The sequence below is a fragment of the Asterias amurensis genome, chromosome 6, assembly GCF_032118995.1.
Source record: "Asterias amurensis chromosome 6, ASM3211899v1".
Lineage (NCBI taxonomy): Eukaryota > Metazoa > Echinodermata > Asteroidea > Forcipulatida > Asteriidae > Asterias > Asterias amurensis.
In genome coordinates, this window is record NC_092653.1 from 24,874,305 (window position 1) to 24,886,939 (window position 12,635).

The 12,635-nt window shown below is 41.0% G+C and overlaps 2 protein-coding genes across 2 annotated transcripts; both read left to right on the plus strand.

The window, feature by feature from the left end:
• Nucleotides 1–3,019: 3,019 nt before the first annotated feature.
• LOC139938503 (uncharacterized) lies at nucleotides 3,020–7,258 on the plus strand. The gene is made up of 2 exons (XM_071934070.1): nucleotides 3,020–3,135; nucleotides 3,769–7,258. Exon 2 carries the CDS (start codon nucleotides 3,794–3,796, stop codon nucleotides 5,795–5,797), a length of 2,004 nt encoding a protein of 667 aa, XP_071790171.1. The 5' UTR covers nucleotides 3,020–3,135; nucleotides 3,769–3,793; the 3' UTR covers nucleotides 5,798–7,258.
• Nucleotides 7,259–7,532: 274 nt separating this feature from the next.
• Nucleotides 7,533–12,470, plus strand: LOC139938862 (uncharacterized). The gene is made up of 2 exons (XM_071934505.1): nucleotides 7,533–8,297; nucleotides 9,775–12,470. Exon 2 carries the CDS (start codon nucleotides 9,799–9,801, stop codon nucleotides 11,782–11,784), a length of 1,986 nt encoding a protein of 661 aa, XP_071790606.1. The 5' UTR covers nucleotides 7,533–8,297; nucleotides 9,775–9,798; the 3' UTR covers nucleotides 11,785–12,470.
• The last annotated feature ends 165 nt before the right edge of the window (nucleotides 12,471–12,635 follow it).

The window sequence follows — 12,635 nt, forward strand, 5'->3', positions numbered from 1 at the left end:
CCCAGTTGTCAAAAGTAGCAGAAACTCAAACCAGATGAGATTAGAAGGAATAACAACTATTATTTGCAAGATTTTAACCGCTCTGCTGGTACAAACTTTGACTGTGAGAGCCCCATGCACTTTTAACCACTTTGAGAATTGAACTATGGTTAAGTGAGTGAATGTATGGCATTTTCAAACAGGTGGTTGCGCGAGTAAGCCAATGACATGGTCATTATACACTGAAAGCTGCTTGGAATTTGTTATGCAACAAAATGTAACAATCTTGATTGTATAAGTACAATGCTTCTTTCACCATTGTGTCAACCACTGAATAGCTTTAATCATGTTACGTTCCTGTGAATGTTGATTGTGTGCATGTTGTTATGTGTGATGTTGAATTGAAGAAAAAGGACTTGTTCATATTGTTCAATATGCACAAATCTACACGACTGAACTGAAACGAATGGCGGACACAGTACTGGAATTTTTTTAAGGAGAAGCTGAGTAAACTTTTTTCAACTTTGCGAGAACGGCTTATCACATGAATATGCCTAACTATAAATATAAATATGAATAGTAGACTTGCGGGTACAACCATGTTTAAAACCTCTTTTGAGGGAGTGTTGGCTCTGAAAAGAGCCGGTTTGGTCAGTATACTTTGCTCGTTTTCCCTCGTCTTCCCTCGTCTTCCCTCGTCTTCAAGAAAATGAACAAAAAAAAATAATGTTTCATTTTATGGTTTACAGAGCGAGTTGTGAGTTAGTGGCTCTTCCTTTCTTCCTTTTATTATATCCTAGAATCCTTAGTAGTTACATGCCGTATTTTTCCTAGGGTCTTTTCACAGAGTAAAACAATTCCCTTGTGCAAACAATTTTGCTGAAAAAAACGAGCACGTTTTGATTTTGACACATGCAGAATGCATGGGCCTATGGCTGCGCATCCCGCCCCGAGCAGACGGTCGCAAAGTTGGTAAAAATTACAAAATTACAAATTTGTTCGGAGAAAGAATGAATTTAACTCACCATATTCTCAGCTTCGTGGTCTACTCCATTTTTACATGCTTCTAGTGGAATTATTTCCCCGGAATTTAACTTCTTGTCATAAAAAAACACAACTTTTACCGCACAAACTTTCACGCACAACGTGTTCGTTGGAAACTTTTCATTATACGCGTTGACGAACGTGTACATTGTGTCATTGAGTGTTGTGAATGAATAGTCGGTATAACATACCACGTGATTATAAACATGAACTACACGTTCTGTTGTGGACGTTTGGATGGTGCACGGAAGTTTTGAACTACCGAGTTGCATATCATTATAGCTGGTTCCCGCCAATGTTATTAAGTTAATTAAGTACAGGTGGACAGGTGGGTGTGGCGTAACGAGCTAACGTAACAATGACAATGTTCACTCTGTTCCAATTATTTAATTACAGATAAACAAGAAAAAGTTTGTCCTTTTAGACAACGATAATTAAATATTAGATTATTTATGTTTAAAATGAGTGTGATTTTTGGAAGCCATGGCATTCTTTAGTAACTGATTTACAATTGACATTAAATGAAGTGATTAAAACCGTATGGGTGAGATGGTCCTACCCCCTCCAGGGTGTCTATTTTTTCACTCACTGGGGAGGGGGGGGGGGGCACGTCTTCCATTTCCTTTTCAGGTATCTAATTTTTGTGTTGGTGGTTCCTGAGGGCACTAATTGGGGTGGTGGACGTGGATTGTTGCTAAGCAATTTACTCATGTACGTACAGGTTTCTCGTTTGAGTATCGTAGCATACCTCTATGGTTTAAATGAATTTACACAATAAACCACGAACTTCGGGGTGCTGTAGCAGACACACCAAGTGCAATTAATTATATAGCAGGAAACCAGTCAATAAGCGAACATGTGAAAGGGGTTTTGGTTGGTAACCTATTTCTGGTGAACCAAATATTGTTTTGTGCTCAGCCGCTTTTTGTATTACAGCAGTTCTATGACCAAGGGCGCAGCGGGTTAGCAGTTTTTTAGGTTGAAATTGGTTACGTCTGCTGCCACCTCACGTTCTGTGCCCAAAATCATAAAATCTGTAAGCTCAAAAATTTGCCAACAGAAAAATACTTTTGGCAGAAAGAGGTTACCATGCAGCCCAAATACCACGATTACCAGTTACGACTGGTACCCCATTAATATTTTTTTAGGCAACGAAATTCGCTAAGCAGTATTTTCTGCAATACAGCTTAATGAAAGTGGGCCCTACTCTTAAAAGTTTCATATTGAAGGGAAATGCCCAACATTTTGGTGTTGCTTTTGTTGACGTTTTTGCAAGACATTGCTTATCGGGTTCCATAGTTCAAGTGTGTTCAATTGTCTGTGCAGTTCGTCATATCACTGTTAACTAAATTCAAAGTGCATGTGCTACCATCAGCTTGCATTGTGTGCCACAAAACTGCAACCATATTATACAGGCCTACATCACAGACATTATTAACAGCCATGCAGACTTCCTGTATGAAAGACAACCTGAAGAAATTGTCCGTTTTGAAAAATTGATTTAAAAAAAGGGGAAAAAGTGAGTGGACAGTTAATATTCGACGACAACGAGTTCGAATACATATCAAAATCGTTTTGATTGTCGTTGCTGTTGTTGGTGTTGTTCCTTGGATTGGTTTTAGTTTTTTGTTTAGATTTGTGTTTTTCATGTTTTTTTAGCGTGGTTCATGACGATGCTTAGTCTTGGTGCAAGACGTTTCTCGTTCCCTTTTCACGCACACCGCGGCCAATTCACCGACAGCGCGCGCACTGACTCACCTGACTTAAAGTCCACTCACCGCCCCCGGAGAAGTTTCTCCGGGGCGGTGAGTGGACTTATAAGTCAGGTGAGTCGGTGTGCGCTGTCGGTGAATTGGCCGCGGTGTGCGTGAAAAGGGATCGAGAAACGTCTTGCACCAAGACTAGAAGATGCTTGACAGGATTTCAAAGTTCAAGTGCATCTAAATTTATCTGGTCATGATATCCAATCGCACGTAGTCAACTGGGTGTTTCCAGACAGAAACTAAAGTCCAAGTGCATTATTGGGCTTTACATGCATTACAGTAATACGCTGTTTGGATTAGGTTAGAGTCGTGAAGAAAGCCGCGACATCAATTGGTGTGCTAAATTCAGGTAAGAGTATAATACATGATATAGAAAAGCAGTTCCCGTCCTCTGATTTTCAATAAACACATCACATGACAAACTTATGAAAATGGTAAGAGACGTGCTTGGATTTCTGCAAATGAATTAAGGTAACCTCTAATGGTGTTTCATCAACTCATAGTCTTGCAGGTGGACTCGTATAAGGAACTCCATTAAAGGCACTGGGCACATTTGGTAATTGTCAAAGACCAGTCTTCTCACTTGGTGTATCTCAACATATGAATAAAATAACAAAGCTGTGAAAAATTGAACTCAATTGATCGTCGAATCGAGAGAATAGTGGAAGAAAAACACCCTTGTCGCACAAGTTCTGTGCTTTCATGTTTGATTCAGCTGAGGTCTCAAATTCAATTCAAATATATTAGTTTAAAATTACTTCTTTCGCAAAAACTACGTTTCTTCAGAGGAAGCCGTTTCTCACAATGTGTTATATCAACAGCTCTCCATTGCTCGTTACCAAGTAAGTTTTTATGCTAACAATTATTTTGAGTAACTACCATTAGTGTCCAGTGCATGCTTTTAACAGTGGGCTTTCAGACTTCAACATGTTCTTACCATGTGTCTTACCCACTTACCGGTTGGTTTGATTGTATTTTGCAGGTTTTGTCATAATTACGATTTTACAATGGCAACCGGTGGTATCACAGTTGAATCATTTCTGGGGAAGATCAGCAGGGATCATCTTGAATGTGCAGTTTGTGCAGACAACTTTAAGAATCCTAAAGTTCTGGACTGTCTGCACACATTTTGTCTCAAATGCCTCCGCGAGATGAGAATACGGCAAGATCCTGAAAACAAGAAGCTCATCTGTCCGATATGTAGAAAAGAAACCCATTTGGAGAAGATCGAAATAGATGATCTGCCTCATAATTTCACTCTAGATGCTTTGGTGGATGAGCTATATGTACATCAGAAGCTTCTGGGGACCACACCCTCACGTGTCACGTGTCAGTCATGTGAGGAAGAAGATCAGACAGCCGTTTCAAGATGTATGGATTGTGATCACTTTCTTTGTCAGGATTGCCATCGAGCTCATGGCCGGTTGGCAGCTTTGAGATCTCACACGACCTACACACTTGATCAGTTTCGTTCTGGAGAGATCGTATACAAAAGTAAATTGAGAGAACACATTCCAAAATGCCAGAAGCACTTAGACCAGAGTCTAAGCATTTACTGCAATACCTGTGAGCAGATGACATGCACTACCTGTAGTGTACTAAATCATGGGCAACATGCCCTCGTTGGCATACCCGAAGCATATGACAGCTTCAAACAACAGGTGACAGATCTGGTTTCAAAGGTGAAAAATAATATCAAAGAGCTCCAGGATGCCAAAGACACAGCAAACATGTTGCAGAAGAAGTTGGACACATCATTTGCTGAAACTAAGAAGAAGATTTCCCAAAAGGCCGACGATGTGGTTGCAAAGATCAAAGAGGAACAGCAGAAGTTGACGCAAGAGACAGAGAAGATTTACAAAGAAAGGTCCGAGACAATTAACACTTCTGCCGCTCAAAACAGCAACGAAGCAGACCACTCGGAGCAGAAGCTAGCTGATGTGTGCAGTCTAATGGCTGAAACAAACCGCTACGAGGTGCTTGACCTCAAGCAGAAAGTATTGTTTAATCTCAGAAAACTAACAGAGAAAACGACAACAGTGGCACCTGAACCCTTGTCAATGTTTGATTATAAGGAAGAAGAAGATTCCTTTGGGAAATTGGTATTGAAAGACCAAACGAACATTGTGCCTATGCCTCGGGGTCCGCTCTTAAACCAATCCACTACAACTAAAGACAAGCAACTATTAGAAATCCTGAAACACTCGTCTGTAAGTGTCAAGAAGGGGCAGTGGTTATTAAAAACAGAATTGCCGAACAAGTTTTCCAACGCAAACTGTGTTGGAGTTTTTTCAAACAATAAAATTGTCGCTCTTGATAACGGTAACAACAGACTAGCAACCTTTTTTCCCTTGCGTAGCAGCGCGCGTCAATTCCAAGCCATAGATAACGTACATTTGGATGGACTAACAGTGAACAGAGATAACAAGCTCATTGCCCTGCAAAGTCCGTTTGTGAAAGTGTATGGTGATGATTTGTGTGTTAAGTTCACACCAGGTAATGGATCAAACGCCAAACCAGTAGGTATTGCAGTAAGTAAAGATAACATAATAGCGGTGAGCTTCGAAGACAGAGAGGAGATCTCTTTGCACAAACTTGATGGCACCTTCATCAAACTACTAACGGCTCCAGACGTTGGTAGATATTTGACTTTCTACAACAACCAAGTTATTTACACAACATCATCATCATCTTCTTTTAATTGCCTACTATCAATAGACTGCTCCACCGGCACAAGGGTGTTAGGAGTTTGCTTTGTCGACGACGATAGCGATATAAACCCTACTGATGTGTGTTGTGACCTTGATGGGACTTTCTACGTTTCATGGAAGGGATACACGGGTGAGATTCGCCACTACCGTTACAAAAGTGATGGTAAAACTCTTGAGTGCAATACAGTAATCAGAGGGTGTGGTAGCGCGCGAAATATTCTCATCACACCCGGTGGTGAGTTAGTGGTAGCTGCGGGAAACACGGTTAAAATTTATCATCGTGTGGAGACAGACGACTAGTAAATCAAGTACATGTAAGCAACACTACACTAACCCCCTTGCTGACGTCACACGCGGTCCGGCTACAGAATGCGTATGGTCTTTAGGGGAGTCATCAGGCACCACGTGCACGTCACTAATGCTTAAACGCAGGAAATTTGACTGACGTCAACATCACATGATTTGTTTATCAAGATTCTTAGCTTTGCACACTTGCCCTGTGCTTGCCCTGGTCATTGACCTTTTTGTTAATCAGAAATGTGATGCAATAATTTCATTAAACGCTCCAACGAACGCGCAGATTATGTCATTGCGTGTTTGTGAATGAATAATGTATAAAAGTCCACGTGATTACAAGCATGAACTACACGTTCTGTTGTGGACGTTTAGATGGTGTACGGAAGTTTTGAACTACAGGACAGCGTTGCATATCATTATAGCTGGTTCCCGCCAATGTTATGGAGTTAACCAAGAGCAGGTGGACAGGTGGGTGTGGCGTAACGAGCTAAAGTAACAATGACAATACTATGTTCACTCCGTTCCAATTATTTAGTTACAGAAAAAACAAAAAAAAGTTTGTCCAAATAATTAATGACAGTTTATAAAAGCTTTTAGATAACAAAAGCTCAAAATTGAGTGTGATTTTTTTTTTCCAAACCGCCTATTCAGTTTCTCTTCAAAGTTCAAGCTATGGTGATTATTTAGTAACTTTAAATTCAATATTGACATTAAATGAAGTGGTTAAAAGTGTATGGGTGAGATGGTCATACCCCTTCCCGGGGTGTCCAATTTATTATTATTCACTGGGGAGGGGGGGGGGTGGTTTCTTAGCAGTGGGGTGGGGCATTTCTTCCATTTTTCCTTTTCAGGTAGACCAACCGTACATACAGTGTACGTGTATGTAATTTGTGTGTTGGAGGAACCTGAGGGCACAGGAAAATTTGCCCCCCCCCCTCCCCCTAACTACGGCACTGTCCCTCCCCTTCCGTTCCGGATTGTTGTAAACAATTTACTCATAAGAGTAACTATAAATATAATATTTAATAGTAAACTTGCGGGTACAACCATGGGTAAAATCTCTTTTGAAGGAGTGGTGGCTCTGAAAAGAGCCGGTTTGGTCTCGACGTTTCGAACAGTTTACTCTGCTCGTCTTCGTGAGGACGTCATGCACTACGGGCCAACCCCAAGTAACCCAATACACAAGCAGAGCACTTGGAGCTGACCCGGGTGAGCCCATGGAAAGTGACATCAAAGCTATTCGAACGTACCGGGGGAAGAACCGGGGGAAGACCGGGGTCGACCCAGGGAAGCTAATCGAACGCACCCATATTGATCAATGAGCCTGAACATTGATCTCTATTAGGCATAAATAAAAAAAAATTATTGGCGTAACCCGACTTAGCCTAAAAATATTTTTGAATATTTTTTCAAGGGAAGAAATTTAATGATTAAAATCTATTAAAGACATAAAAATAAAATAAATGTCATCAAGAGTTTAAAAATATTATACTATTGTGTGTAGCCTTGTTTTCTTTTGTTATCGTGTATACTACTGGCTTAAACATTTAGAATACACGTCATTTTCGTTGCTGGGAGGGGGAAAAAAGAAGGGAAAAAATCCATACCTACTGTACCTACCCTATCATTATTTTGGGGCCCGTTACGCCAACATAACATATATATTTTTATGACATTTTTGAGAATAGAGATTAATGAGCCTGAACATCTAACGTCACACTTCGAGGAGGCTCATTGCGGATAAAGACAGGAGTCCATCCTACTTGGAGCAAGTTCGAGTGGGCACAATTAGTCGACCCGTGGTTGACTACTGACCAGCAACGTGCATGCGCAGTGACGTACTCACCCGAACGACTCGTTTGGTAGTCTAGTCAACCTTCCGCCTTTTCACTACAGTGTCACTGGTTCCCCTCTGCGCTTTACACATGTTAGAATGGAACATGCTGTTGAGACCAGTGGAGAAACCATTGGCTTGAGGCTGGTTCCAAAATGGTCGACCACAGTATTCAACCAATGGTCGACCAGCCTGGGTTCGAGCGCAAATGGTCAACCTTTAGTTAACCATTGTGCACACTCGAACTTGCTCTTGGTATGATGCTTGTACTTGGGAACGAGGTTGGCTAGCACCAACTACAAGTTGAAAGTCACCCTCTTTTGTATGGCCCTTTTCGAAACCACAGCTTTGGATTTGGATTGGGCTTCAGGTTCAGTCCTCTCGTCTGAAGCCCTGAGCGCCTACATGCAAAGCAGGCGCAGTTTGTCAAAACAACCGCGGGGCCAAGCTAGCCTGAGCCGAATCAGTTGAACTTCAACTTGTAGCCGTGGTTTCGAAAGGGCCATATTTTGAAGGGGTATTGGTGTACACTTACATGTACTTCCGGATTCTATTTCTACCTCCATTCGGGACAAATTAAAGTGTTTCTTCGAAATAGCTCGTTTTCCTTCAGTGACTTCCTTTTTTGACTACTGGTGGCTATAAGCAAAAACTATACTAGTTATCCAGGTGTGTAAAGGCTATTATTATTATTATAGAGCAGTTAAATAAAGGTAGTGGACACTATTGACAATTAGTCAAAATAATTATTAGCGTAACACCTTACTTTATACTTGGTAACGAGTAATAGGGAGAGGTTGGTAGTATAAAACATTGTGAGAAACGGCTCCCCCAGAAGTAACGTAGTGTTCGAGAAAGAAGTAGTTTTCCACGAATTTGATTTCGAGAGTTCAGATTTAGAATTTGAGGTATCGAAATCTACCATCTGATCTGAATGCACACTTGAATGCACACAACTTCGTGTGACGTGGCTGTGTTTTCTTTCATTACTATCTCGCAACTTCGACTGTTTTTATTATTTTATTTTGTACAATTTGTTGTTGATGGAGCTTTACCATTAACTTCAGTTTCCCTTTAGTTTCTTAGCTATAAGAAATTGCAGATAATTATAATTGTCCAAACCGCTCATTGTTGGAATATTGGCAGTTGATCGAAACTGAAATCACAATGTTGCAACTGACCCAACTAATTTTCTATTTTTTTTGGAAACAAATGAAATTGGGCCACGTCTCAAGGTGTGCTAAATTAAAGTCACCCGGAAGTGGTATTTGTTTTCAACATAAAGCTTTTGTCACTAATATATGTGTTTTGGTGAGTGGAATGTGAATAAACAGTTAACGAAGGTTTTAAAAAAAAACAGTTCTTATGTTATTTACAAATTTAAGAGTAGACCCCGACCCGAGATGGCGCTGTTCGTGACGTCAATCGAGGCAGACTTTGCCTGTAATGCGTAGAGTAAACACAATTGCAAAGTACATGTACGGACCAAGTCGTGAGTTTGTACGTTTAAAAAAAAAATGTTTTTTTTCCATGAATGCCGACCAGGTGTATTGCTGCTGAATGCAGAAAAACACTCACGACTTGGACGTACATGTACTTTGCACGTGTGTTTACTATGCGCATTGCAGGCAAAGTCTGCCTCGATTGACGTCACAAAAGGGGTATACGGAGTCAGCCCCTCCAAACAACTTTATACATTTTTTAAACATATAAATCGTGACAAACAATTACAAACAAAAAATGTTTTATTGTTCGTAAGCATATACTCTTATGTTTGAAAGAAAAACAATTATATTTCCAGCTGCCTTTAAGGTAAGGTATACCAGTGATATTCAGAAAAGCAGATCTCCTCTGATTTTCAACACCAGTGTTTTGCAGGTCTCCGAGACCGGTCTTGTCATGGTCTTGGTGGTCTTGGACAGGCTGGTTTTTGTCCTGGTCTCGGGTGTACTGGTCTTGACAGATAAACACACCATTCAAACAACTTATGACGTGCTTCGATTGCTTTCAATGAATGAAATAGGAAATAGAAAATTGTTATTTGGGTCAGCTTCTAATGCTGCTTCCAGTAGATGCATTTGTACTCGTAGGAATTCGATTAAAACAGTGAGGTTTTATAAGACTATTATTAAATTATTTTTTGCAGGTTCTGTCGTATTACGATTTTACAATGGCAACCGGTGGTATCACAGTTGAATCATTTCTGGGGAAGATCAGCAGGGATCATCTTGAATGTGCAGTCTGTTCAGACAACTTTAAGAATCCTAAAGTTCTGGACTGTCTGCACACATTTTGTCTCAAATGCCTCCGCGAGATGAGAACACGGCAACATCCTGAAAACAAGAAGCTCATCTGTCCGATATGTAGAAAAGAAACCAATTTGGAGAAGATCGAAGTAGATGATCTGCCTCATAATTTCACTCTAGATGCTTTGGTGGATGAGCTTTATGTACACCAGAAGCTTCTGGGGACTGAACCATCGCGTGTCACGTGTCAGTCATGTGAGGAAGAAGATCTGACAGCCGTTTCAAGATGTGTGGATTGTGACCACTTTCTATGCCAAGACTGCAAACATGCTCATGGTCGTTTAGCCGTTACGAGATCTCACACTACCTACTCACTTGATCAGTATCGTTCTGGAGAGATCGTCTACAAAAGTAAATTGAGAGAACACATTCCAAAATGCCAGAAGCACTTAGACCAGAGTCTAACCATTTACTGCAATACCTGTGAGCAGATGACATGCACTACCTGTAGTGTACTAAATCATGGGCAACATGCCCTCGTTATCATACCCGAAGCCTATGACAGCTTCAAACAACAGGTGACAGATCTGGTTTCAAAGGTGAAAAATAATATCAAAGAGCTCCAGGATGCTAAAGACACAGCAAACATGTTGCAGATGAAGTTGGACACATCATTTGCTGAAACTAAGAAGAAGATTTCCCAAAGAGCCGACGATGTGGTTGCAAAGGTCAAAGAGGAGGAGCAGAAGTTGACACAAGAGTCAGAGAAGATTTACAAAGAAAGGTCCGAGACATTTAACACTTCTGCCGTTAAAAACAGCAACGAAGCAGACCACTCGGAGCAGAAGCTAGCTGATGTGTGCAGTCTAATGGCTGAAACAAACCGCTACGAGGTGCTAGACCTCAAGCAGAAAGTATTGTTTAATCTCAAAGAACTAACAGAGAAAACGACAACAGTGGCACCTGAACCCTTGTCAATGTTTGATTATAAGGAAGAAGAAGATTCCTTTGGGAAATTGGTATTGAAAGACCAAACGAACATTGTGGGTCCGCTCTTAAACCAATCGACTACAACTAAAGACAAGCAACTATTAGAAATCCTGAAACACTCGTCTGTAAGTGTCAAGAAGGGGCAGTGGGAACTAAAAACAGAATTGCAGAACAAATTTTCCAATGCAAACTGTGTTGGAGTTTTTTCAAACAATAAAATTGTCGCTCTTGATAACGGTAACAACAGACTAGCAACCTTTCTTCCCTTGCGTAGCAGCGCGCGTCAATTCCAAGGCATAGATAACGTACATTTCGAGGGACTAACAGTGAACAGAGATAACAAGCTCATTGCCCTGCAAAGTCCGTATGTGAAAGTGTATGGTGATGATTTGTGTGTTAAGTTCACACCAGGTAATGGATTGAACGCCAAACCAGAAGGTATTGCAGTAAGTAAAGATAACATAATAGCAGTGAGCTTCGAAGACAGAGCGGAGATCTCTTTGCACAAACTTGATGGCACATTCATCAAACTACTGCAGGCTCCCGGCGTTGGCAGATATTTGACTTTCTACAACAACCAAGTTATTTACACCACCTCATCTATTGGTAATGGACTAATGTCAATAGACTGCTCCACCGGCACAAAGGTGTTATCAGTTTGCCTTGCCGACGCCGACAGCGTCATGAAACCTACTGGCGTGTGTTGTGACCTTGATGGGAGTTTCTACGTTTCATGGAAGGGATACACGGGTGCGATTCGCCACTACTGGTACCAAAGCGATGGTATAGCCCGTGGATGCAATACAGTAATCAGAGGGTGTGGTAGCGCGCGAAATATTCTCATCACACCCGGTGGTGAGTTAGTGGTAGCTGCGGGAAACACGGTTAAAATTTATCATCGTGTGGAGACAGACGACTAGTAAATCAAGTACATGTAAAGCAACACTACACTAACCCCCTTGCTGACGTCACACGCGGTCCGGCTACAGAATGCGCATGGTCTTTAGGGGAGTCATCAGGCACCACGTGCACGTCACTAATGCTTAAACGCAGGAAATTTGACTGACGTCAACATCACATGATTTGTTTATCAAGATTCTTAGCTTTGCACACTTGCCCTGTGCTTGCCCTGGTCATTGACCTTTTTGTTAATCAGAAATGTGATGCAATAATGATGTCACAATGCAGAAGAAATACATAATCTAAACCGCTAATGGAATCATTGACACCACTCACTATTCAAAAATGCATTACCAAGTACCCATACCTTTTGAGCAGAACAACGAGTTTTTACTTTAATGCAGGTATAACAATGTTGGTATGTGGTTCTTATTTTGTGACTACCCATTCAATTTGGTGATGAAGGTTTTGCATATAAAATAATGAAACAGTGCAAGCCAGACAGTACATTATTCTATTAAAGAAGAAGTCTCACCAAACAGTATCAACAACTATGAAATATTATTAATTTCACAATTGACCTACACTGCATGCTTATCATCCCTTCTGCATGCTGTTTGGTAGACTTTGTTCCAAGTCTGCGATCGTGGTTTATAGTATACCCGATAGCCAATAATTGTTGCCTGAAGTAGCGCCCTCTAGTATGTAGATTAACCTCTACCATTAGCTACGATCATGAGTTGGGGCGCATGATAGCTAATCTGTGGGGGCGTTTTTCGTGGCTGATACAAAGGAATAACCGCAATCTAGACTTGAAATCAAGTCTAGCTCTTTGGGGGAGCTGGGACCACACATTGCGTATCTTTAAACA

What these genes read in the sequence shown, in the direction of transcription:
- LOC139938503 (XM_071934070.1), top strand. Translation starts at nt 3,794, where the DNA reads ATGGCAACCGGTGGTATCACAGTTGAATCATTTCTGGGGAAGATCAGC.
- LOC139938862 (XM_071934505.1), top strand. Translation starts at nt 9,799, where the DNA reads ATGGCAACCGGTGGTATCACAGTTGAATCATTTCTGGGGAAGATCAGC.